Here is a 27813-nt window from a genome sequence, read left to right on the forward strand (position 1 = left end):
GCTTAGTCTGCTTCTGATTCTGCATGCACGTGGTTACAAATGCAAGTATATTTCATCCAGCCGGAGTCAGGTTAGATGCAGGTCAGTGACATCCTCTTCTCTGAAGTTGAGAACGGGAGGTCGGAGAAGGCTCCGGAGCACCAGTCCCTCTGCCACGTTTCCTAGTACAGATGCGGGCGGACCGGGGCACTATTTCTCAACTACCCCCGGGGTAGAGGTGGGATGCTCTCGGGCGCCCCAAGAGAAGGCACGCGCGCTTGTCCGCCCAGAGCGCGCACAGCCCAGCCCGGCCCGGCCGCCAACGGATCCTGGGACAGAAAAGTGCTTTCTGGTTCGCGGGGCCCGAAGAGCCAGCGATCTGCTCCACTAAGGATGCAGATTGGTTGTTCCAAAACTCCGGAGCAGCCGGAACTTAGAGTTACTCCAGTCGGCCTATCATCACGCCAGGGGGCTGGGGCTGGGGAGCCGAAGTTTCCCAGGGAACCTGACTGAGTGGAAAGTGGCAGTGCCTAGGGCACAGCGGTAAACTTTTATTTTCCTTCCAGAGCACACAACGTCTAGGCAGGGGTAGCGTTCGGCTGCTAATCAGAGGGGAGAATGGAAAGAGAAAGAGAGAGAGAAAGAGCAAAAAATGTGAGGTGCCGCTTTTAGAGGCCTCCAGAATCTGTCCCTTGATAAGGGCGCGCTCGCTGGAGGTCCTGGCGCTTGAACGGAGGGCAGACACTTGTTCTACGAAAGAGCCGAGTTGGGGCTTGTGAGGAAGTCTAAGTGTTTAGAGCCCCCTCCCCCGTCCGAAGGTCATTTGCTCTTTGCAGCCTCGGACTGGAGGACACTCTGGAAGAGAAGGCGCGGGTCATTTTCAGAGACTCTGTAAAGGACTGGCCTCCTACTGGGGGTGGAGATCCTTAATTACACCCTGCAGCCTCGGAATCCATCTTCCTGGCAATGTCTTGCACTCCCACCTCCTCGGGTGACTCAGCTGACCCGAAATGCCCACCCTAAGGAAGGTCAAGAAAAGTAGTTTTCGAAGAAGGTTAGAGGTTTGATTACACAGGAGAAGTCTTACCACTTAGGTCCAAAGCAATTACCCGCCCTTCCCACTGCTCCTCCTCGGGGCCCCGCGGGGAAGAAAAGGACAGACCCCCACACGTGTACCCCCGCACTTTGTTGGTGCGTGTGAATTTCACTTGGCGCTGTAAGTTCATTAGTGTTTTCAATCAGCGGCGGGCAGACCCCTCATCAGAGCCGAAAGCCGGCAAGAGCCATTCATCAGCGTGAAGTGTTATTCATGGATGACCCCTAAATCACGGCCAGAGTAGTAGATGCCCTGATTGGTCACAGCATGGGAGCCTCGGTGCTTTCCCGAACCCGACGCGGCCAGGAGGAGGGAAGGAGGGAGGGGCGGCGAACGTGGTTCAGTCCAGCAAATCCCATTTGACAGAAAAAGGCAGTAAATGAGGAATCTCCTTTTTTGCATAAAGAAGAAGAAGAAATAAAGTACCTGTCATCTTGACAAGTGGCGGCGCAGAGGAGTCCGGGATTATAAATGATCACGGCCGGGTCCAGCTCGCCCCGCGATTGGGCTCTCCCGCGATCCGCACGGGGGAAGCGCATGGTAGGCTCCTCTCCTCGGCTCTCTCTCATACACACTCTCTCGCACACACACGGACACGTGTACGCGCCTGGGCTCGGGCACCCTCGGCCCGGCGCGTCCCCCACGTCACCCAGTTAAGGCCCTGGATGCTGCTCCCTGGCACGGCGCCCGGCTCGCCTCCTCACCTTTCCCTCTTCCTCCTCCTCCTGCCTCGCCGCCTCCATCCTCTGGCTCGCGGGCCGAGGACCGAAAACTCCGGCCCGGCCTGGCCAGCCAAGGAGGAGGCTGGAGGGGGCCGGCGGGAAGGGAGAGGGGGAGAGCGCGGGGGAGAAAAAGAAAGTGAACTCATTGGCGCTCCGCGCGCGCTTCCCTCCCCTCGCCGCGTCCCTCGCCCGCCGCGGCCCGGCGGTGGGCAGGGAAGGAAGTTGTAACACTTGCCGTGCTCCCCCTCCCCGCACCCTCCCCGCTCCCACTCCGCTCCCCCCGCGGGGGCCCCCTCCCCGGCGCCCGGCTCCTTTGAATTTGGCCAAGTGCTGTGTGTGCGCGCTGCTCGGGTGGACGCGGCGGCGGCGGCGGCGGCGGCGGCCGGGTAGCGAGCGGGCGGCGCGGCGAGCCGAGCGCGGTAAGTGCGGCGCCGCCGCCGGCGCGCCCTCTTTCTTTCGGGGGTCCTAGTGCCCGGGCCGCGGCGCCGGAGCCGGAGGGAGGGCGGGAGCTGGCTCGGACGGCGGCGCAGTTCCCCGAGCTGCTCTGGGAGGCGGCCGCAAGTTGGCCAGCCCGGGTGGCCCGGGAGCATCCCCTCGGCGGGCGGGCTCTCTCCGGGTCTGGCCTCCCGGTTCCCGGCCTCCCCGTCCCCGCCCCGCCCTCGCGTCTGACACCGCGGGCTGCCAGCTCAGGTGGGAACTTCGCCGCGCCTCTTGCCGGAGAAGCTGGGCGCTGCGCCCCGGTTCCGGGGAGCCCCAGGCTCTCGGGTTCCCCGAGAACGGCAGCCCAGCCTGGGCGCTGAGTGGGGGCAGGGAGTCCAGCCCCCCTGGCTCTGGTCGGGTGACCCCCAGTTTTGTGGTGGACGCCGTGTCTTCTGAGGAGTCTTACAAGATCCTGTGGGGCTTCTAGCGAGTGGGGAGCCCTGGGATGTCACCACTTTTCCGGGAAAGTGGAAACGCGCAGCTTCTCCAACTACCCGGGAACCAAGTTGGAAAGCAGAGAAGGCGGAAAGGGGCTTGGGGTGGTGTGGGGAGTGGTGGATGTCGACTGAAACTTGAGCTCGAAACTCTGGATGGGGCTGGAAGCAAACAAACATCCCGAAGGGGGCATTTAAACAGTTACAGATTTATGAGTCTGCAACTCAGTCTAAGACAGAATCGTGTTTTACAGCAGATTAGAAGAAGCGTCGAGTATTTTAGATTGAGGTGGGTTCTTCCGATCTCTGCTGAACACCTCATTATGCAGTTTGAATTCCATCCTACTGCCTCACCTTTAAGGTGGCTGTAAGGGTAACCTGCTACTAATTCTTATTGCAAAGGAAGGCGAAGGAGTAATTCTGTCGTGTAATACAGCAAATGCATTTGTTATCCGAAGTCATTATAATTTAAAGCTAGAGGAAAGTTTCCATGTACTTTTGGGTACGTGCGATGGGAGTGAAAGAACGAGCGCTGTCCAAACACTTTTTACAGGGCCCCAGACAGCTGAGATACGAGGACAGGACTGTCTCTTTATAATACTCTATTTCTTATCTTCTGACGGTGTATTTTGTCAAACATTTGCAGGCTCTGGCAGAATTCACTGGGTGGGCTTTTCACTAGGAATAGAAATATGTTCAGGCAATACCTTTCCCTTCTGTTGTCAAAAGGAAAAAAAAAAAAAAAAGGACTGGCATCTTTGGAGAGCTTGGAAGAGTACCCCAAAAGATGGTGTTGCAACTGAACAGAGCTTGGTGATTTGATTCCTTTCGTGAATTTGTTTAAAATATAATGCACACCCACCCCCCACCCTCCAACTGCCCACCTGGAGAAGTATTTGTTGTCTTTCTAGTATATTATGAACAGAGTTTAGAATTAAGAGTAACTGTATAATTAAAACTCATTATAGATTTTAATATTTCAGTTGAAATAAATGATTTTACAAAGGCATCAACAGTCCCGCTTTGCACATCCCTTAATACATTCTTAATTATCTAAAACGTCTGGCTTGTATTTCTCAATTTATGAAATTCTTGGAAGAGCCTTGAAACTTTCGATTTGTGATTCTAAATGCAGAGCAAATATTTAATTCTTGCACTAAGAGTGAGCGGTTAGTTCAGTAATAAGACTTGCTAATCCCACTTTAAAATGTCATGGCATTCACAAATTATTCCTAAATTCTTTAAAGATGGGGGTTCATAATGAGTTTAGTTATCCTATTGTGTATTTCAGGATTATGGGTATTTCTCTTCCTCTTGCATTTTCCTTAACAATCTTGCTTTTTTTAACATGAATTTTAATACTCCTCCTACTCAAAGGAGGAGTACTATTTTTGGCTAGTAGTAAATATATTTTTAGATAATTTTTAAAAGATAATATATTATGAGGAAAAGTAGTTCCCTTAAGTAAGACAAATATGTTTACATATACTACACAATTTTAATGACAAAGGTACTTACATACTAATAACTATAGCCATGCTTATATGTCTGGAAAATACAGTAGTATCCTCTGCCAGTAGCATCAATGTTAGCAACTTACAGACAGAGAACATTGACCCTAATAGGGAATTCCTTGGTTATTTAAAATAAAGCAGATAAATTTACATAGAATTGTGACTACTTATGTTTCCAAATGACATCATTTTGCATGGCTGTGTTTATTTTCTAGAAAGACATGTTTTAAGTAAATTATGGAGGCTTTTCTTACTGTGATCTTGTAGGCAGGTCATGAGTCTTTTGGTTAGAAAAGGGAACCTCCTATATTAGAGTGAAGACAAAGAAAGATAAGGATGCTTACCTTTGAGCAGAAGAAAGCAGCTTCAGAGAGTGAAAAGTTTTAAATTTATTCGGGAAGAAAACCTGGCTAAACAATAATAAATCTAGTTAGCAAGTTCAAGCTAGTCTTTCTTATCTTCGCTTCTGAGAGCCAAGAGTAATTATTTCTTTGTAAAGAGTCACGCAAATAAGAATCCAGACAAAAGTGTGTGCTTATCATTACGAGTAGAATGAGCTATCAGAAGAAATACTTGATCAACTTTGGGCTGGATACACAAAAAAATACTATTTTTGCAATAGCTATGGAAGTATGTTTGGAAATGCTGCAGTTTATCCTTTCTGTAGTGGTCCTAGGCACTAATTCCTGAGGATGGTCATAGTCTGATAGAAAACCACCATAAAGACAAGTTTATTAGCTTATTAATATTTTAATAAATACATTACTTCCTTTCTGTTAAACTTGATTTCTCCCTTTAAAATTTTGATTTCTGGGTGGCTGAGGAATGTCATCAAGGTATTATACTTAAGTGAATCAGTGTATTCCGTAGTATTACTGAATTGTCTGCCCACTTCTTTAAGATGTGCTGGAGAAACCTTTTAAGCATGTTCGATTACACGTTGCTTATGTAGCAATGTTTTATTTGATAGTCAAATGTCCATTTTGACTTTTAGGACATACTTTCTTGACTTAGATTGTGAATATCAGCAAAGAATACGGTAATTTTCTCTCAGACTTTTACTCTGATCCACAATATCCCTTTGAATTTTCAGTTAAAGTTATATTTGTTTTATAAAGTGGAATTAGATTCCAGAGAAGAATTTGACATGCGTTCAGAATAAAGAAGGGTACCAAAAAATCTATATGCAGATTTTTTATATGCAGTATAGATAAAAACAATAATGCAGTTGCTACTTAAAAGTTTCAACAACTGAGACTTAAAAATTATGTCATGGAAGCTTCTTTTAGGACACATTTAGCACCTGATTTTGGAGATATCAGCTGTTCTAAGAGTCCTGATGGCAATTCTGTGAGTAACGACAACAACCAAAAAAACAAAACAAAACAAAACTTCTTAGCTTCAAAACAGATTGATTGTTGTGTCTTACAAAAACTGATTTATTTCCTACTTTTTGAAACCAAGCATTACCATTATGAAGCGCTCCTTCTAATTGAGATGAATGTTTCTGAGCAAAGAAGTGGTTTGGAGGGCTGCATTCATTCTGAGTGCTGTTGTAATCAGTTTTAGATACAGCATTCCACAATGGATCAGTTAGCATCCCAACCTGCCTTATTATGTAGAATTAACTTGTTGGTGATTGATAGTGATACTTCTGCATCTTGAGAAGTCATTTGTTTCCAAACAAGTGTGGTGGCTTGTGTGAGTTTCAAAATATTCCTTCTCATAATTAAGACACCCTTTGGGGGACCTAATTTGAACTTTCTCTAAGAAGTGTATAAAGCACGAAGAAGCAATTCATTAGTCCATTTTCAACGGAAATAGCCTTTTCTCCCCCAATGCAGTATGCCTCAAGGTGCCTCAAGGTGGGTTTTCTTGCTCATCCAAAGGTTTTGTGGTCTTTTGAGTCCTAAACGGTGAAGATCACACATTTAGGTTATTTCCTTTTTTGTTGGTATCAACATTCTAGTTGAGTGTTTCAAGGAATTGCAGATCTGCATCTTGTTCGTGTGTTATGACTTACTTCTCAAGGTGGTGGGTATAATCCAACGATGAAAGGTAACGCGTGTGGAGGTAATTCCTTATCCTCTTTGGGAACCTGGAAAGATGGTGAATAGCATTGTCCCTACTGTGATATTTGCATCTGTTCCTTAGTTGTCTAGCCAGCCTTAGCTTTATCCCCTTTTTATTCTTTCTGAAAGACCGTGTGAAGGTTTTTTTGGGCTTTGGTCCGTATGGCATTGCTTCCTGTGAGACATGCTTGTAGTCTCAATAAAGTAAAATATTAAAAGCACAGAATATAAGATTAATATAGATAAGCATTCTGATATAGCCAGAGTGTGCAAGATTTTTAAATAAAGCTGCGACTGCTTTACAGGGCATGTAAAGTTTCACAGTGACATTGTTTTTGGCTTCCAGGAAAAAAAAAAAAAAAAAAAAAAAAAACCTTGGCAAGAAATAATGCTTATCATGTTTTAATCTTCTTCTCTGCAGAGATAGGTTACTTACATTGAATCAGTGTTTTTTTTCCAGTTAAAAACATTCATTTAAAACAGTTTTAGCAGGAAGATAATGCCCTTAAAAAGCCATTTTTGAAGCATTATTTTAGCCAACCATTAGGATATAAACTTCAAAATGCAGAAACATGCTCTAAGATATATAGATGTTTCATATGTCAAAACTACAATAGGATGCATTCATTTGAAAGAACTTGAATAAATTTTTTATGCTTTTGATTAAATAACTCAGATGACTGGCCAGTTAGACTGGCAGCTGCATACTAGCCTCATAAAGGAGAGTAATACCTCAAACCTGTTTCTTTCTACCTGAAATAAGGCCCAGCACGAATGAATGTCAGCATCCTACAATGTACTCATAAGCCACAGAAGTAAAGGGTTGAACCCATGTCAGTTGTCAGATGATACATGACAATGATGAGACTTTCCTGCCCTGTTGAAACTCCTGCAATCTTGGAAGGGCTAGTGCTTGACTTTTCAGACAAGTCTGTGATAGGTGGCAGTCTTAACTGAGTTTCGTGGCTTCCGTGAGATAATAGATGGTTCTGATGCATTAAGGAGCATGTGTAGCGGAGAGTGCATCGTATTATCAAGCCACGGTTGCATTCTTTATTGTAGATTAGGAGCTGATAACCCCTTCGGGAGATGTGGCAGCTTAAAAGCCATTTCCCCCACATTTTACTAGTCCTCTGGCTGACACTGGAGCACGCCAAAAAGAGAGTGTCCCCTTTGAAAATAAAGCGTGAGAAAAACAGCTGCAAAGATTAACACTCATATTTTCATGTTGCATTCTGTAAAAGTGATTGTGGCATGCTGTCTGATGACAGTGTTTTGCAGTATTGTGGGGTGCTTGTTCCTCCTGTTAGAGCAGTTGGGGAGCAGTGGGGATGATGCGATTTGGTTTTCCAGGGGAGGGGAAATCATATTACTTAATCGTAATCATGTTATTTAATAATAATAATTTTATAACTGGGTATGCTGGGCCTCTGCCTCAAAACCAAAAGGAGATACTGAGAGAGAGACAGACAGAGAGACAGACAGACAAGTAGGGGAGAGAGAAGTTGGGCAGAGGAAGAGGACCCTGTGAATTTGAATATCTTTTACAAAGAGTGATGATCCTTTGAGCATTTTCTGTGAGTAGGAGCGTATTTGACAGGAAAAGCAGTCTATAAAGGGCAAATTTGGTCCTTTAAGTTAATTGGGTAAGTACAGGAGAAAATTAACGTCTCAGTTTTTTTAACTTTTAAGCATATGCATTTTAGATCCCTGCAGGAGAATACAAACTTCATTGGATTTTTTTTAAAAAATTCATCTGAGAAATTCTAAATATTGCATATGGTTTTTCCTATTGATGAGGAAAAGGAAATGTAAAAACAGCTCCATTTGATAGATTATACTTTCTTTGTATATGGCACTGAACACCAACTTGTAATTTTATAATTATAAATTTTATAGAGAGACAAAAATACACCGATTATTTACATGATTCTAAAGGCTCATTTAGAAAGTAACTTACAAGGTCACTTATCTTTGAAGATAAAGCTTATAATCAATATATTTTAGTCATTGTGTCCTTTTTTGATTATCAGTTGTACTTGCCAGAATCGTTGTGATAATTCTTCTTCAGACTGCCATAATTTACAAAGAAATAACGGCTTGGTAATGACTGTCTTCTTTCAGTCAGATTCTGAAGCACTTCTGAATAGTAGGATGATGTGAATTTGTGGTCCCTGTTTTTCCCAGCAAAAAAAAAAGAGGAAAAAAAATAAAAGAAAAAGCTATTCTCTTACTAAAATGGATTATTTCATCTCGAGTTAAGCTCGAGGAATCTTTTATAATTAGAATTGTGGACCCCCTATCGGTGTGAGGAGGTGTGGTGTGTTTATAGTAACAGAGGCGTTTCTGAGAAGAGGTCCTTTTTTCTCCAGAGCACATCCAGCACCCAGGTTGTGTTCAGCATTTGGCTTCTGTACGGGAGTAGTTCTTAGGAGACCTCGGGAACTTGGACCACAGACTGGAAGGTATGTTATGCAGAGAGTGACAAGACAGGATTGAAATTACTTTCATTTAATTTAGAATGAGAAATGCATGAGGTATTTTAATGGGTTTGCATGAAGCACATGCAAATGTGTTAATGTTGGGATGTGATTATTTCAGTAATTATAATAGTGAACTTATTGAAAAGTATACTTACTGTTCCTTCTCAGTCTACCAAATGCTCTTTTGAAGTGTAACATCTCTGCTAATACTTTTATCAGAGAATTTGGAATTTGTCCACATGGAGGTGGGAAAAATTGGCAAGGGATTGGTTCTTTTAAATGGCTCTTAAAAAAAAAAAAAAAGCTGGCACAGGGCTTGTCATTTAAAATAATTATGAAAACCAGAAGAAGACAGATGTAAATTTTATTTCTTCAGAATTTATAATAACTTCCAGCTAAAGAAAGCTGTCAGTTCTATAGTTGTTGAGGAACAAATCTGTGACTTTTTTCCTCTGAAGAACAAAAATAAAATATTGAACAGATACTTTCAACGGATCACATTTTTCTATATTTATAAGCAAAAAATGAAATGAATGTTTGAAAATGTAAACTTTTTTCACTTATGTTTCGTATAATAGAATAATAAAGAGGCATAAAATACTGCAAATAATAACTAATCTAGTAATTTTAAAAAATACAGAAAAGTGACTCACTCTAATATCATAAAGGAATAAAAGCTGTAGTGTAGACTACCATCTTTTGTCTCTGGATTGTCACAGACGCAAGGCATTCTTCTAGGAACATTACTGAATTTTAATGTTAGTGTCAAGAATAGTTGGAAAATAACCTGATATAATCAAAATAACTAAAATGCTAAATAACCCTTTTCATGTTCACTAATTCTTTAAGAAACATTCCTAAAGAATTAGAACACTTTTGAAAATACTCATACCTTCCAGGGAACAGAGAATGTCTGTTGCCTGACAAAGCTGTTGATGAGTTTGGGTTCAGAAAGGGGTGAAGCTTGAGGAGAACTTTGGCCCCGATATTATCCTTCAAAATCAAACAGAACAGCCGTTTTTCCATCTATAATCTATTCCTAAGCTTATGTTTCTACCTTAAGTTAATTTTCAACTTGTCTTTTTCCCATGAAGCTGCTAGCATATTAAACACTTAAAATAAACTTTAATTTAAACAAAAGTGAAAGTTATTGCCTGTAGGTAACGTGTACCTATCAGACCAGAACTAAATCCTCACTTTGAGTAATTTTTATGCATCTGTATGACTTTTTCTTGCCAAACATGAATAGAATACCTTACTCTATATTTCCTGTGGTTAAAAAGTTAAATAAAGCAAATTTCTTCCTTAGTGGTCACTTTTGCCCTAGAATGTACAATCTCTGAATGAGAAGATTCTAGCATTCTAAAAATTCTGTAAACAGTGTTGGCATGTTGATTTGCCAATAAAATCCTTTTTCTTTGTCACTAATTTAAAAAAATTACATGTGTGGCAAGGAATTTGAATCAAAACTTTACTAAAGATAAAATACTTCTTTAATATTTTTCTATCCTGTGTTGTGGCGGTGATGGACATTTTCCTGTTGTTTTAATTTGTATGATATGAGGTGATGTAGTATGTATATTGTATTATAACTTTAAAGGCAAATAACGTCATCGCAAAGGATGAAATTTTAAAATTAAATTTATTTTTCAAAGTTCTTCAGGAAAGGCTTGAAGCATAATACATTGTAGTTAAAAATACAGTCTCAAACAGAAAGTTCCTTATTTTTTATTCTTTCAAATTCAAACATTGTTTTACTAATAGAGTATGCATATATATGTAAATAAATCTTTCCTTTAAACGGTTTACACTGACAGCTTTTATCTTTTGTATATTTTCACTAATCAGAACTTCAGATTTTTGTTTATATGGGTGTTAGGCTCTATAGTCCACAATTAAGGAATTTTAAAATATTAGTAATTGAAACATACACTAATTCCAGTCCAAGTTTTTAAAGAAACCTATAAAGAGTTAAGATAATTACATAAATCTGGTGTTCTAGAAATCATAAACTTACTTTGATTTAATGAATGCCCCATTTTACATCGTCTAGACACTTAGAAAATATTCGTTAACACATATGTATACAACATCACAGAGATAACCAAAAAGTTACTTACAAAACATGAAAGTTGATTCGTGTATTTATGTTATCGTCCATAAGTCACCCAGCATGAATGCATTTGTAAAATAAACCTTTTATTTTAACATGCATAATTTACTGATATTCTAGTTTAAAGTCATCTCAGTAAAGTTCATATAATCTTGCATTTCATTTAAGTATCATGTTAGCAAGTTGGGTCAACCTTGAGTCAGTACAGCCAGAAGTCTGATCTCTTTTTTCTCCAAGTTTTATATAAAACCTGCACCTTCCGATAAAAGAGCGCCCCTCCACTATGCAGGTGTTTGATATTTTTGACAAATGAGAGCTCTATAGGGAAGAATGAGTGCTTGTTTTGTAAGACACCATCAATTAATTCTCCTCACATCATCTGATGAAAGTAGCTTTTAAAAACCGTATTGTGCTTCAGATAAGAATTTTAACACAGCAAGTTTGGCGAATTTTATATGTGGCTATCAGTAAAGGGTAATGTGAACGACTTAAATCATTAATATATCACATATTAAATGTATTTATCGGTCACGTTGAAGGTAGATGAATTGGTTGTGTAATTACCACTTGAGCTTTGGAAAGACTGTAATTCACTTTGGAAGTTTTAAATGTTGAAAAAAGCAAATTATTAGTAGTTCTCAGTCTTGGAGGACTGTTATTAGTGTAAGTCTTTTGGGGACTATTTTATTTTTATTATCTTGTTTTTGCCTTAAAAAAAATCATGCCTTCTAGGATATTTCTTATCCTTTAATTTTAAGCCTGGACCATAAGCATTTGATTTAGGAATACATGTAAATAATTAGTGCATATTGTGCTTTTTTTTTTCTCTTTTCTCCAAAGGGAAGTATCTCAGTGCTTTCTGGGTGAGGTCCTGGTTCTTTTAGGATTAAGAATCATTGGTATAAATGGCTAATTTTGGTGGAAGAGTGTTCCATAGTTTTTAAGTCCTCGTTATTACTTTTAAAAGAATATTCCATCAGGAAGAGGAAGCTTTGTGGATAAGCTGGCACTCTTTGATGAAGGATTATACGTTCTCCCCTAATTCTGTGATCCCAGAATCTATTACACACTGGTTTTATCAAGTAGCACTAGACTAGCTTGGCCGTCAGTTCATTTCCTTTACAAAGTTAATTGGTTCCCTGCCTAATTCCAATATTTATGTAGAATTGTAGTCTAAATATATATACTGGGCACTTAATAGAGTCATCTCCTAAAATTCAGAGGTTCTTAATTTCATGCAAGATAATGAAGCCAGAAAAGTTCTGAAGGATGCTTTTCCCTCGTACCTGATGACCAGCGAGTTGCCAGGTTCTCGGTCCTGTGAGTGGTTTGCCTGCTCAGTGACATTTGTAGGGTCCGTGGCCTGACTGAAGTTCCTTGTAAGCTGTCTCTGAATTAGTAATAGTGAAAGCAACTTTAGAAAGAAAGAAAAGCATATAAAAATGAAGCCATCACATACTGTGAAGGTTAGTTAATTTTCTCTGAACATGTATGTATAAGTGAGCATGCTTTGGTCAGAAATTTTTTTTTTAAAAAAAAGGTTGTTATGTTAGTTTATTATATTCCCATTTAGAATGAACAGTTCTAAAGAGAATTGTGAGAGAAGTGTCATGTTCAAAGGAGATCTTTTTTTGGTCAAAGAAATATATTAAAAAATTCAGTGGTCAGGCTGGACAATTAATTGTATTTATATTTTTATCAGTTATTACTTAGTTGGTGTTAACCAAAGAGAAGACCATGTCATCCTGTTAAAGAATCAAACAGCACATATTGGTTAATTAAGACTTCTTAAAGAGTAGCCAAGTTTACTATAAAAATTGCAAAGAGAGGAAGTAAGTACATTTTTTACAATTAAAATAATTCTGTTTTTTCTATATGTATTACTTGAAACATACTATATATAAACTTCAAAAGATGACTTTATAATGTTCATACTCTTGTTCTGAGTTATTATCCTCTTAATATTTTATGTAGATAAAAATAAATATACACATATAGGCACAGCCATTGGAAAAGACGTTTGAATCTAAAAAATATTTCTAATTTCTAAATATTGAATTGGAAGTATGTATAAGAAAACTACTGTAAAAACTATTTTTATAATCACCTTAATATGACAATTGATTATTTAAGCCTCATAAAGCATTCTAAATTTTCTAATTGGTATAAATATGATGTTAAAACAATAAGTACTACTACCTAAACCTGTAATGAAAAAGAATATGGAAAAAATATGTATGTATAACTGAATCACTATGCTGTATACCAGAAACTAATACAACCTTGTATATAAAAAAATAAATAAAATTTTAAAATTAAAGAAAGACTAGGTAGTTGGGAAAAAAATACTGCTTAGAAACTAGCTGGAGGTAACCAAGTTTCCATTAACCTGTAAGATTTTTAGAAGAAGATTTAAATAAGGTTTTTAAATATTTTATGTAAATTATGTCCAAATTTCCGCTTTACGATCAGTAAAACGCAGGTTTAATACATTTTAAAATAATAGTCTGGTTTAGAGACAGCCACCACGTTTCCCGGAGTCAATGTGTTTTAATTTTGCGTATGAAGAGGTACAGATTAAGGATTTCGAAGAGCAGGTTTTCCTCCCATCTCTCATCAGCGCTCTAGCTGAAGCCTTGCAATCTCTTTCTTCATTATTCTAAGCCGCTATCAGAGTCTAATCCTTGCTGTCTCCACAGCTGTTTGAGGATTTTTTTTTTTTACAAATTTAATTACAAATACATGTGTTTTGTGCACCTCACTTCCTATAAATGTGGATAAAGGAGGGATGGAGAGCAGGACTGTGCTGTGCGTAGGTCCCTGGATAGTTCTACTCATTTTCAAATCGTGTCACTGGTTGTTAGGAAGAATCGCAAGGGCTGAAACACAACAACTTTGGCTTCACCGACACTGAGCAGTAAAAATCACAGAAAATTTAATAACTTCTCCGGAACAAGTACATGTTCATGGAGTTACGTGCCACTGAATCAAGTGGTTACACATTTCCAGGGGTTGTTTTTCTAAAGTCATGGTCATCATTTAAACTCGAAACAAATGATGGTTTTTCCCTCCACTTTTTAAAAATGCATTAAAATATGACATTGTAGAGAGAAATTTATTGTTGGAGAATGACTGATGTCACATGGGCTCTTAACACATGTACAGTGATTTAACCTGGTAGACATTGGAGAGAGTGCTTTTGGAGAAAATTCAACATATTTACTTGCATTTCTATTATTTATAGAACAGAATTGGAAACTCTACCTATATATAGCCTTCAGATGCACCTTGTAGGGACAGCCTATGTTTATGTGTAACCTCTTTCTTTCATAATATCAGAATGTTTTCCTATCTCTGTGTGTAGCAGCACTGGCTAATCTCTAGGAATACGTGAAGGTACTTTCTGAGATTAGAAAAGTGTAGAAAATTATTGAGTTCCACATCTACAGAGATGTTTCGTATAAACACAATTAATTTTGTTTTCTTCTTCTCTGAGATGATAGAGAATACCTGTTGCCTGATGAACATTCTTTGGAGCACCAGGAGGGCAGGCTGAGGGGTGGGGACACCAGGCTTCTCCTGGAGATGTTAGATCTGCCCATAGTACATCACTTTTCTGCTGCTTTCCTTGTAAGCATACTGAGTATCGGAAAAGGTATTGAAAATGTAAGACCAGAAGTTAAAAAACGCTGTTACATATTTAGTTTAGTTTCAGAGACGCTTTTGAGAGTTATTCAAGGGAGGAAATGTACTATTTACTGCTCAAAACTTTATAAATTTCCGATTTTATATCTAACAAATTAGAAATTAATAATGAACCGCTGCCATCAAACCTATAAAAATGATGAGGCTCTGCCTTGATTTGAAGGTCTGTCTTTACTTTTAGTGTGTACCTGATTCGCACAGGCATTTTTCCTCCCCTAGTTCATTTAAATTGAACCCCATGTGTTCTGTCAGTGTTCTGTGTCCTACTGGCTGTGTTCTGGGGCAGATTAGAGGAAATAAGACGTGATCTCAGAGCCCCAGGAAGTTTGCACGTCTAGTTGAGCCTGGTATAAAAGAAAATGGACCATCATTAAGAAACTCAAATAATGGAAGAATGACTACCTTGTCACATTGAACTCTGCTAGCTCCTGGATCTTTGAAATGTCAGAGAACTAAAGGGGGTCCAGAAACTAGAGTTTCTAGCATGGAAAACATCATACAGACGTTAGCAGTGCCTTGAACCTCTGTGGGACGTTGGAAAGGACCAGGAGTGGTGACCATTAACAGACAGCAGTAGTGCCATGGGGCTCACCAGTGATTAAAGTGATGGATAGCTGGGTGAATCAGAACATACGCCTTCTGCTTCTCCACTCCACACACGCGCAGCCATAGGCGCCCCAAAAAGGGGGTGAGTATTGAAAGCCAGTGACCTGGGAAGAACAGAGGTTGACCATCTGCCTCCTTCCCTGTGGAATAACCTGGCCAAACGTCTGTTGTGCACTTGTCCACATCAACCCCGCGAAGGCAGAGACCCTCCCTGCCTGGTCCCAGCACGGCTTCAGCTTCGAGCACAGTGCCTGGCCCTGAGGAGCCCATCAGTAAATAATTGATGCGGGAATGGAATCTGCCCTCACTCCACATCAGTGTCAAGCATCCTTACTAGCGCATAGCTCCTTTCTCCAAAAGGCGCGTGGCCTCTCCACTAAGGTCATCCCTGTCTAGGACCCCTCAAATTCTGAAAGGGTACGGTTCTGTTAATTTCAGATTGCTGGTGGTTCGTGTTAAATACATAGTGCCAACAAAGAGGTGTCGGCACTTAGATGAGAAGTGTAAATGTGGCTGTAGGCTGTAGGTCTCCGGAAGAAGACAGGAGTTGATGTAGAGAGGTCAGGGGACTCTGGGAGAGGGAGACAGAATGAGCAACAGAGAGATCAGGGTCAGCAAACCCGAGTGAATTTGTGAACAGGTAACAGCAATGCCGGCAGGTACCATAAGGAATGACTGACCTGGTTACGTGCACACCAGAGTTTTACTTCCGCACAGATACGTGCTCTCCCCTACTCCTTAAAGAAGGTAGTTCTCTTCGTTTTTCGTCTTTGCGCTTTTGAAAGAGACAGGGGGACAGAGGAGTGTTTTATCACTATGAAAAAACAATGGAGCAAATTTGATAGTAAATGGTGTTGACACAGCCTCAGAGTCAGAGACACAGGGGATGACGGGGACTGCGGGCTGGAAAGCACACGCTTCATCCAAAAGGGGACACCCCATTGCGCCCCCAGCCTCGTTGCTGCCATGTGGAGGTGAAACTGTGTTGCCAGATTGTGAGATTTTTCCCAGAAATGCCAGAATATGAATTGTATGAAATCTTCAGATTTTTAAATGTTGGCTCATACAAAAAAAGCACACACACACAAAACACACAGATAAAACAAAACACATCTGCAGGCTGGGGGGTGACAGTTGGGCCACCATTTTGCAGCCTGCGCTGTAGATGCAGAGATCTGTGTGTGTATTTGGGGAGACCATGGGCGAGCAGTAGGGACGGAGCAGAGGGTCCCCCCGTGGGGAAATCTGTGATGCGTTTGGAGAGAGAGCTTGGGTCCAGATTGTGGATTATCTTAAATGTCATCCTCTTCTACCCATTTGGGAGAAGAAAATGTTTGCAGTTTGCAGTACACTTTTCCCGGCTTTAAAACAGAAACGCGGGCTGCCTGCAAGCCTTCTGTAAGCATCGTTCACGCCAAGGCAGCAAAGGGTTAAGAGACAGGAGCAGTTGCACTTTTGCCCTTGAAGACAGCCGCTTCAGGTCCTTCTCTCCTCGCGTCCGTCTTCCCATCAGGGACTGACTTTACAAGGCTCTTGCCACCCTCATGACAGCGGTCCTGTGGGCGGGTCTCCACCCTCATGACAGCGGTCCGGTGGGCGGGTCTCCAGGAGCAAGCAACAGCTGATGTAGTTTTTTGCCTCGGATTTGAATATCATCTGGTACCAGAGACTAAAGGAAAATCCAGAGTTACACATGACATCTTGGATTAGGTCATACCCCAGTGCATTCATTGAATAAAAAGAACACTTAAAATTCCGTGGCCACAGGGGTTTTTCACTGTTTTGTGGTGACAGAGTTGGGCTCTGGATCTAGAGAGGTCTGCTCAGATGCCATTCCTGTCATTTATTTGCTGTGTGACCTGGGGCCCAGCCCCTCCATGCCCTCATCTGAACAGCGGGTTGGAAATCACGGCTGGTGACACTGCTGCTGTCGGAAGCCTGGCAGCGGCCCTGCACGGCGTAGATGCCGGCTGGTGGCGGCTTCAGTCATTGGAGGGCTTGTTAGGAGCACCTTAGATGGAGCATCCTGCTCACTGGTGAGGCTTCATGTTGGTCTTGGAAGCAGACTTGGAGATGAAAATTCAAGTCCCAGCTGTACCTCTCGGTTCCGTCAACCTCCATAAAACCGAGACGCAAATGTACCCACTCGCAGGCGAGGAGTGAGGGTGAAATGAGGCAAAGCAGGAGAGGGCTCACCTGGCGTCAGCTATGTCGTGAGCCACAAGTAACACGAGTGTGTGTGTGTGTGTATGTGCGTATGTGTGTGTCAGGAGGGTACCACATGCCTATCCAGAAGCCAGACTGCAGCATCATTAGCTCTAAATTAGGTAACAGTCATGAAAAAGCAGTCACAGAGCTGCTTCTCTGTTCTTCACCTAGAATCCTACTCTGAATTAATGAATAACTCTTAATAGCACTGATGCTCTGATGTGCCAAGTGACCGAGAAGTACGTTTAAGGAGAGGAGTTTGGCCTGTGGATACTCAGAAAAGTGATAGCGTGCGATGTCTTCTCCAGGAAGCACAAACACAGCACCGATTAGAGCAGTGAACACCTGTGGTGATGGTCCAGAGTGACTTAAAGAAGAAAAAGGGGGCAATGTGTGTGACGTATTTTACAAATATTTATATGAAAAAGATGAAAAGATTTTTGACGTTTCAATGTCAGTTTTTGATATTTTAAAAAGTCACTCAAAGGCACATCCCCTAATGATGGCAGATAACTGGGATATTTTATGGAAAAAAAACCCAAAACCCTATCTTGACAGGGTCAGCATTTTAAGTATATTCTGGTTCATTTTTTTTAAATGAAAATCTATGATCTCTTTTTTCCACATTGCTGTTGGAATAACCTAAGCATAGACTATTAAAATCACAATATATAAAGATTCCAAGAAATTTTTTGTGGAAATTTGGTGCCCAAATTTAGAACATATTTTTAAAATATATTAAGTGGAAATAATTACCAAAAAAAACTTGAACATAATAAAAATATATTTCTATTTCATTGACAGAATTACTTAGCATTTGGATATATGTTTTTTTTTTAATATACTACAGAACATATCCACAAACTTACTAGTTAGCCTATCGGATTTCTTAATGCTTTGCTGATAAGCAAATTTTAAACATTTGTCTGTGAAATGTTAGTTGGCTCCAACAGAAGGAAGCGTCTTGTGCTCTTTTCCAGCTCCAGAGTCTTCATCAGGTCATCATTTACTCAGCATTTGTCCTGACCCCAACATTGGTTTAGGCTCTGTGAGAAAGGGATGCAACAATATGGAAGGTGTATGTTTCAGGAGTCCCAAAGAAGCCCGTAAAACTGAGACAGTAGTACCAACATTGCAGAGTTATATTAAGTCAGAAGATGTGACACAAACTGTGTAATCCACAGGAACACAAGGCAGAGAGAGGAACATGGCGGGTGGGATTCAATGTCACCTCCACTTCATCCTCTCCAACACAGTATCCCTGATTGCTTTTCTCTTGGGCTCGAGGAGCCAAGCTGCCCCTTTAGTATTGGCACCCTCATCCTCTTTGGTCCCACGTGCAGAAGTGTAAGAGCCATCTTCCATGTGGAACCTTAAAAAAAGGAAAAAAAGAAAAAAGAGGACACTAATGAACTCATCTACAAAACAGAAGCAGACTTGCCAACATAGTAAACAATCATATGGTTACCCGCAGAAAGGGGGTGGGAAGGGATAAATTTGGGTGTTTGAGATTTGCAAATGTTAATCACTACATATAAAAGTAGATGAAAAACAAATTTCTTTTGTATAGCACAACTAACTATATTCAATATCTTATAATAACCTTTAATGAAAAAGAATATGAAAGCGAATATATGTATATGTATGCATGCCTGGGACGTTATGCTGTACCGCAGAAACTGACACATTGTAACTGACTATACTTCAGTTTTAAAAAAAAAAGATAGCCCTGTCCATCGCTGCTCATGTCCAATCAGTCATCAAGTCCTGCAGATTCTCCCTTCGCTGAGTTTTGGTACCCACCCCTCCTTTTCATCCTCACTGCCAGCTTCCTAATTGGGCTCTCACCATCCTTCATCTTGATGGCTGCAGGTGCCTTCCAGCTGGACTTCCCGCCACCAGGCTCTCATCTCTCCAACCCGTTTTTCTAGATGGCCCCCGGAGGGTACTCTTCCTCCTGTCCTGATCTGAGCACACCACTCTCCTCGTGAACTCACAGTGGGTCCTCTTTATCTATAGGATGGAGTCCAGACTTCTTAGCATGGTCCTTGGGGAATATTCTTCACGGTCCAGCCAGGACCCTGCTAACTCCAGCTCCCAGTGTGTCTCTGGTGCACAGCGTGCTTCGCACAGACCAGTTTACCATTTCCCCGAGCACAGGACAAGCATTCCCCATTCTGTAGGTACCAGGTTAAATGTTCTCTGTGAAATTATTCTTGACTCTCAGGAGGGGTTATTGTTATGTCTCTCTGCTCCCACCATAGGGAATTTGTAGATCGATTTATCATTGACCTCATTCTGCACTTTTAGTTTATTACAAGGAAAGGGGTCTAAGAGTAGGAAGGAATTTAAAGATCATAGAGGGAAAGTTTCAAAATGGGACAAAACTGAGGCTGGAATAATTAAGTCACGATCACCGTGTCTGCTCTTCAGTCATCCTTGTACTTGATCCCAGCAGCATTCTCCGTGAAGGGCTCGCTTCCCTTTGCCCTGTGACACTCCTCCCACCTTTCCCTGCCTCTTGGCTCCCCCCGTCTCTGCTGCATCGTGTCTTGGCCTCTTCTAGTTAGCCTGCAAATACTGGAGTTCCTCAGCAACTAGCCCTGAGACCTACTTTCTCCTGTGTCCCCTCTCCTGACCCCGTGATATGACTGATTCCCGGGGCTTCATTGCTCACCCAGGGGCAGACAGTTCACAAATATTCCACTCCAAACGTCTCCACTTAGTTGAAGATCTGTATACCCAGAGGGAACTTATAATTTATCATCCTAACACAGATAATCTGAGAGTAACAGTGGGCGAGAAGTGGTGAGATAGCAGCACAATTAGCACAAACTGGGATGGTCCCTACGGCCGTGCTGGGCACACTGAGCCTTTGACATATGCTCGTGGGGGTCTCAGATGCTCCTAAAACTAATGCATGATTTAACTTGGGCTCTTTCCCTGAAAACCCCAGCCTCTCCCAGGGCCCAAACTCTGAATGTCAGGACTGTTCACCTAGTTATCAAGCCAGAAACCTTAACCAACCCTTGTCCATCTCCTTCCCTCCCTTCCCTGTATCCAGTTCATCACGATGTCTAGTTTATTTTTATTCGGCTTTCTAAATACCTCGTGAAACCATACAGTTCTTTGGACTGCCATGTGAGTCCAAATTCCCGTGACACTGGGATGGGAGCCCTTCAGAAGCTTCCTGATCGATCCGCTGTCAGTCAGTCTGGACCCGTCTCCAGCTCTCTCTACATCACAGCCAGAGTGATCTTTCAAGTACGTAGAAAGGATCCTATCATCCCTTGTTTAAAACAACACACAGCCCCAACCCCCTCATTATGTCTGTCTTTTCCATTTTTCTGTGAAGACATAAAGCTGAGGACATTGCGGGTTTTGCCCCCTGTTTTCTCAACCAAGTGGGCACCTCATACCGAGTCCTTGGTAATTAAGTACCTATTGGTTGTATCGGTAAATGAATGAAAGACCCAAGATTCTAAAACCTGACTTCAAACTCCTAGTTCTGAAGTCTCTGTGTTCTTTTCTCCCCAAAATATTTTAACCATCTTGAACTTGGAGGCCGTGTCATTCTATTATTTACTATTTTATTCTTTCTCATTTTGGAAAATGGAACATTCCCGTCTGCCTTCTGTTTATTCAGTACTTTTCAACCGTAACTGCACCTTAGAGTCACCTAGGGGGTACTCAGAAAACAAATTTCACCCCGGACTGATTAATTCAGAGTCTCTGGAGTTAGGACTTGGTCATAATCAGTAACTTCAGAGAGTTTCCCAGGGGTTTCTAAAGCACAGTCAGGACTGAGATTCCTCTGGTTTAAATCTAATCAACCTTCAAGTCCCTTCTCAAACACCGTCTCCTCAGGGAAACATGAATCTCTCCTTTTTCCCTGGGACTTCGCAGCGTATGATGGAGCAATTCCATGGTCAAGACTCATTCGTCATTTTAGGATCTCCATCCCTGTGCTGTAAAATCTACTAGAGCTGAGATTATGCGTGATTTTTAGGAAGCTGCAGATGCCCGAGAAGTTATTTTCTAGTTTCCTTTTATTTGACCGATGCCCACTGGTCACTTTCCAAAGATTTAGTATCCATCCAAGCAAGATCAGTCTTTATAAACTGACTGGTGATCTGTGGCTGCCTCTGGAGGCTGGAGGCACTAGCAGATTTCTCTTATCTAGTCCATCTTGTTCCTGACCCAGAGCTCTGGTGAGCTGTCTTGAGTCACATGGTCAACTGAAACCCAGATACACACGGTCAGTCTACAGCTCAGAGGAGCAGGCGAAGCCGACATCTTCTTATACTGCTTAGGAAACCAGCCTTGCATCGGCATCTCTGAGGCATTTAAGAAGTACTCACATAGCTGCTCTGGTCCCTTAAGTTTTCGTTCTGTGTTTATTGCTTGCGGCCAATTGGATAGAAGCCTAACGTACAGGCTAAGTAACTCCTCTTTCACTGGTCCTTGTGGGTGGGGAAGGGGCAGGCACAGAGGCAATTTCTTACAGCATCCTTCTTAGGGGCATCATTCATCAGAGCCGATTTGGCCCCCATTTTGCAGCTGCCAGGGGGATCTTTGTGGTTAATTCACCCCCAAACCACAGAACAGTTACCAAAAAATGCTTAAGAGTATGGAAGTAGTATTTTGAGGAGTTTGATAATAGGCTTTGAAATTTATTTCTAACCAAATTCCTGCTGCCCTCTTTAAAAAATTCCTGCTGTTTACACAGGTATAATTATTTATTGTAATGGCTGAATTCTGGTTTCTTTAAGACTTAGCAAGCCATACAGGTAAAGAGGAAAAGAGAGCCGTGTTTAGAGCTCTAGCTAAGTTGGTTTGGTGGCTGACATTCTGCGCTGGATGAAAGAGGGGATTATTAAAGTGAGCTGCCCTGTAGCTCACATGTGGGGTTGGGAATGCTCTGTATGCTTAGCTGTGGGTCCCGAGAAGCCAAGTGTACTTCAAGTTCAGTATTTATGTAAAACCACCAGGATAACATCTCGCTGTGGCATCTTCGCTGGGTCTCAAGCTGACTGACTACAATGGCTGGCATTTTCACTGTTCTCACACTTACAAAAATAAAATCAGAAAGCACGAGAGGATACAGAGAGACATCTGGTAGCACAAAATGAAGACATTTATCAGAAAGGATGCCTTTTTTCCTCTTGAAAACTGCAAAAAGTTTGTTTCATCCAATTATGCTTAGGAGGATAAATTTCACATAATTAGTAGAAGGTTGAATGAGTAGCAAAGTTGAGATAAATATTTTCTATATAAAATAAGAGCTTAACTTCATTTCTCTGTTAAATAGCTTGCCTCAATCTATTGATTATGCTAATTCACAATCTACATGTATAATTAGACTCAGGAGGTAATCACAGGAGTAGAATTTAATGAAGAATGGGAGTGAAAAAGAAAAAAAGAATGAGAGTGACACACAAGAAAAACGAATTCTTGTGCTTACCTGTATCTTTCAAAGAAATGACTTATTACTTCCCTTGGAGCGCTACACTTGTTCTATGATACAGGCTATCAGTCACTGCATTAAATTTGGATAATATTATAATGATATGTAGTAAAAAGGACAAGCTTGAATTTGTATTCATGCTTTATGCCTCTCGGTTAGAGCCAGGTGAGTTATATATAATTATACGTTAAAGAGACTGGATTCAGAAGCCGCGCATGAAATTAACCGCATCATCTCACCGTTCTCTTTCAATATTTGTAAAAATCTCAGTTGTTAATATTTGGTGTGACTAACCAACCCCCCGCAAAAAAAGTCATCTTCATAAAGTCAATCTGCTGAATGTAAAAGTTTAAAATGTAACTTTAAATGTAATACAAATTACGTGCATAAGAGCTTGCTCTAATTTTGGTAATTTGCGTTCAATTCTCTTCTCTGAGCTGATTCCTCTTTTAGTGCCTCAGTCAATCAGCCCATTTTGTCTTCTCATTTGTATGCACCGTTTTTCATTTATTATATGTTCTGAAAAAGGAACACACTGTGTATATTTATTATATTTGTCCAATTTTTCAGAACATTGTTTATATGAATATTTACAGGCTTAAAAATTAGTCATATAGTCCACAGTGATTCAAGTTTAAAAATGAGAACTATATGGGGGAAAGGTGTATGTGTATGTTTATATATATGTTATATGTACAAAATATATAAATGTGTATCTATCTATCCTTCTGTGTTGATGAATTTCACCTCCAAAGGTCTGTACATTTGACTGCCATTAATCAATGCTTCTTGAAAATTAATTAGATTAGATTAATTCATAAATCAAGTGATTGAAGCCTGAAGTCTAGCTAGTTAGGTTGGTTGATTCTGTTCCATCAGATAGATTAACTGGGTACAAAATTCACAGCATTTCAGAAGACCCTGCTGATTGTACCATCAATTTTGAACATTTATTGTAAAGATCATTTTAAACTCTAATGGAAGAGACACTAGGACTCTCCCCAAAATTCAAGTACAAATCTACACTAGGGGAAGAAAAAGTCTCTTGAGACAGATTGAATTCTTCTGAAGAAAAAATATATAATTTACTAGCATCTAAAATATTAATGAAGATGTATGTGAGGGATTTTTTTTAGAGGAGATTTTATCTTATATTTATTATCAGAAAATGCTGTACACTTAAAATCTTTCTTTTGTCCAAATCACACAGAATTTCCAGGAATAATGAAAAACTTATGATTCTTGACTTTTTTTTTTTCTTTTACAAAATATCAGGTGAGAGATATCTCTCATGGAATAATCACTTCCGGTGTGATTTACTCCAGGTTTGTTAACGGCAAAAGATCTCTCCACTGGGGGTGAAGAATATTTCATCCTTTAAAGTTGACGTATATAACACGTAGCTGTCAGCTACAGCTGTTTCTAAACATCAGTAACAAAATTATAGACAGGTTTTGGAGCTTCTGTGGTGGGAATGAATACATCTGAGGATTCAACTTGCTGACATTGTTTATGTAATTTAATCTTACCATCTGGTACAAAGTAAACATTTTTTTTTATAAAATTAAAGTTTATAAAGTGAATCTCTTATACTTTCCACTTGTTGCGAGTGACAAATTTAAATGTAGTTTCATGAAAAAGAGACGGAGGTTCTGCATCCACTATTTTGAGATGAATACTGGATTACAGTTGATGTTGCAGTTTAATCTGCTCTGGTTCCTAAACAGTAAACAAATGGGTATTTTCACCTCAGCTAAAAATTCTGCATATTCCTCAAAGGTAAAATGCATGTTTTTATTCTTTCCATTTTCCACAAAAGAATCCAAGACTCAGCAGTGCTGCATGTCGGTAATCTCAGAATAAGTGATGTGACAAATAACATACATGGCTGAACTTAAAACAAATGATTTCTTCTTGGCATTCCCTAATTTTTTCCATTACATTGTAATCTTTATACAATACGCATTTAGTGATGATGTGAATTATTTGGCACAATCCAGTATGTTCACTTTGCAAGGAGCACAAGAAGTCAGCAAATTAGTAGATTTGCGAAACTGACAAATTAGTCTACAAACCCTGCCAAGTTCAAACTTTATAAATTTGACCTAGACATTTTACTTGAAATAAATGTACAGGCCGACGGACTCTTATGTTTATAGTTGCGCCCTGTGTTAAATTGAAAGTCTGTGTTCTATGCCGATGTAATAAAATTTAATTAGTTGTAAGTCAGGTTTTGGTTTAGTGGTAATTAGCTTAGTGTATAATTATTACATCTAATAGCAATCTGAAATGTGCAAGCAGTTTGATCTTTTTCCAAGTTTTAAAAAAAAAAAAAAACCTCTGTCAGATTTATAACAGAAATAGCAATACTAAAATCACATTAGCTAATTTCATTAGGCAAATTATAGAAAATGTTATGTGACAATGTCAAATTTCTGTGATGATGGACATGTGTCATGTTGAGTTAGTACATAAAATATTTTAAAGTGAGTTTTTTCTTATCAAATATAAAGCAATCTGATGGGACATTTGATGTTTCTTCCTTTTTAAAATGTATTATCTATAATTTTGCATGACAGAATTTAACATTGCTCATGTAAAAGCTATAATATAATGATCATCAGGCTTTACAAATCAAGGAATTTTATTAATTAACTCGAAAACTACCTTTAATTCACTGAGTTCTGGCATAAATTTTACGTGTAAGTATTGCCTACTTTCAACAGGATACAGAGTGGTCTGCAGTGAACAAAATAATTATGCAAAAAACTATATTAATAAATCTATACAAACTTTAAATTAGTAAGTGTAATAAATTTTAGAAGTAGTATCTCTGAGTTACAGAGATACTGTTATATTTAACTGGTATTTGAGTCAAAGACTAATTTGGAGGCCAGTAATGTTTACTTTGGGCATCCCCCTACTTTTTTCCAATCTCTTTCTCTAATAGGAAATTTTGTCTGGTATGATTCAAGTGTTGTCTCATTTCTATTTTTTTTAATTATGTTTAAAAGCTTGTTTTATTTTCCTCAAATTTATTGTTACTTTGAACTTCAAATTTATGACCCAGATAGATCTGTTGTAATCCACAACACAGGTCAGTACCACATGTGTTTTCCACATCAAAGATCGTGTGTCTCATCATTTGTCTGCTTGACTTCAAAATGTTTAGATTAAAAATGAAAATTCAATAAACAGTGTGTATAGTAAATAGTGCCATCTCAGTGAAAGCGGGTGAGTTGGTATCACAAGGCTGTTAAATAGTTCAAAGTGGATTTTCCTAGATTACTAACTGATTTTTATAAGCAGAACTTAGATTTACTGCAGGGGTGTAGAAAAGAAATTTTCTACTTTTTGATAGTATTTTTTTTTTCTTCTTCATTCTACTTTATTAGTAAAGGGTCTGTTTTGACTTCAAAAGAGGTCTTATGATCATTTCCATTTGGCAAGGAGAAAGAAGTGATTTGAAATAAAATATTCATGAACTGACATAATTAAAAATATTAACGGGGACATCTAAATTGGCTTTTAGAGTACACCATTATAAATATTTATTTAGATCTTTGTGAAATGTCTGTTGTGATGTACACATGTTTTACACAGGATATCATTTCAGTTTTTTAAAATTTGAATTTATATTTATTTATGTTGAATTTATATGAACACGTGTCCTTGTGGCATTAAGGCTCAGTCTTTATACAAGAAGTATTTACTGCAGACCTAGTAGGTACAGAGTATAGAACTGAGAAGGGCTGGAAGGAAGGCTAGGAGGGAACCCCCAGTCCATGAACAGCCTTCAGTCTAAGATAAGACATGCCCATTCAAGTTAGCAAAACAAAATACTATATAATTAGGTGCCAAGTGAGAGAGATTTCATAAAAGTTGGAGTTGGATTGCTGCTTTAGGCTTTCTCAGTAGAGTCACCATCCATTCTTGGTTTGGTAATCAACCTCATAGAAATTTGACTCTCTCGGTTTCCTGGCTGTGGAATCAAATCCAGAAGATACTGTTTAATAAATCAGTGACCCATTTGCTAGTTTATATTAGGGCATACCCTGTGTCTAAAATATTTTTATTGGTTACTTTGGGCACTGGCAGTCAAAACATCCAAAAAGCTGAGAAACTATAGTCATAAAGTTACTGGGTAAATTTTAAAATTTTTATTCTTCAATTCAGTAAGTTACTGGTTGAGTCCTACTATATACAGAGGCCCATGTCGGAAACAATGAGAAAGAAACAGAATACACTGGTGACTCCTGCCATCCAGAAATATACAGGGTGGTGAAGCCCTTGTAATAAGCTATATCTGCAGAATTCAGACTCAGAGTAATAACTAGAGTGTTTTAATGAATATTGTACCTGAACCGTGCTAGAACTTAGAGAATCCTACTGCATGTTATAAAATGGACGTGCCTGATCTGGAGTAAATTTTAAAATTCTGTTCTGCATCCCAGTGTGAATCAACACGAAGCATTGACTAGACTTTGTGACAATATGAATATGAATGGGAAGGAAGACTCCAAAGAAGATTCTTAGATTTTTGTCCTGGGTCATGAGAGTAAATGTTTTAAAAAAAAGCAAACAAAAAAACATTTCTATTTCCAGTCTGATCTTCTAACTCTGCTGGTTCTGTCAAGTGAGAGTGGAGAATGGCCAGCAGTCTGTAAAATAATCTGTTTAGTCAACAGATGTTGTGCTGTGACACGAGGATTCAGCGCCCGAGAAACAGCCCAGGGCGCTCCCGGCTCTGCTGTGTCGGGACCCACCGGCTCCTGCCCTCAGACACGGAGGGTGACAGTGGGACTTCAGAGTCAATATCCAGTAGGATTTGAGGATTCACTGCAAGAGTTTGGGAAGAAGACGTCAGATTGTTTGTTCAGTGATAATGCATTTAGAAGTAAGTCCGAGTTAAACCCTGAGAACAAGTGTTTCTG

At 40.1% G+C, this 27813-nt stretch overlaps 2 protein-coding genes across 3 annotated transcripts in view; one reads left to right on the forward strand and one right to left on the reverse strand.

The window, feature by feature from the left end:
- LOC141575126 (uncharacterized) overlaps nucleotides 1–4281 on the reverse strand; it is a 66178-nt gene extending 61897 nt beyond the window's left edge. Inside the window, exon 1 of the mRNA XM_074353575.1 lies at nucleotides 1780–4281. Coding sequence (XP_074209676.1) covers nucleotides 1780–2387 — 608 coding nt within the window. The 5' untranslated portion in view covers nucleotides 2388–4281. The remainder of the gene's footprint in view (nucleotides 1–1779) is intronic.
- The window catches only part of TENM3 (teneurin transmembrane protein 3), a 539016-nt gene continuing 513281 nt past the window's right edge, over nucleotides 2079–27813 (forward strand). For both annotated transcript variants that reach the window (XM_074353570.1, XM_074353571.1), the window contains exon 1: nucleotides 2079–2216. The gene's annotated coding sequence lies outside the window, so the exon portion shown is untranslated. The remainder of the gene's footprint in view (nucleotides 2217–27813) is intronic.

Source organism: Camelus bactrianus, chromosome 26 (genome assembly GCF_048773025.1).
Source record: "Camelus bactrianus isolate YW-2024 breed Bactrian camel chromosome 26, ASM4877302v1, whole genome shotgun sequence".
Taxonomy (NCBI): Eukaryota; Metazoa; Chordata; class Mammalia; order Artiodactyla; family Camelidae; genus Camelus; species Camelus bactrianus.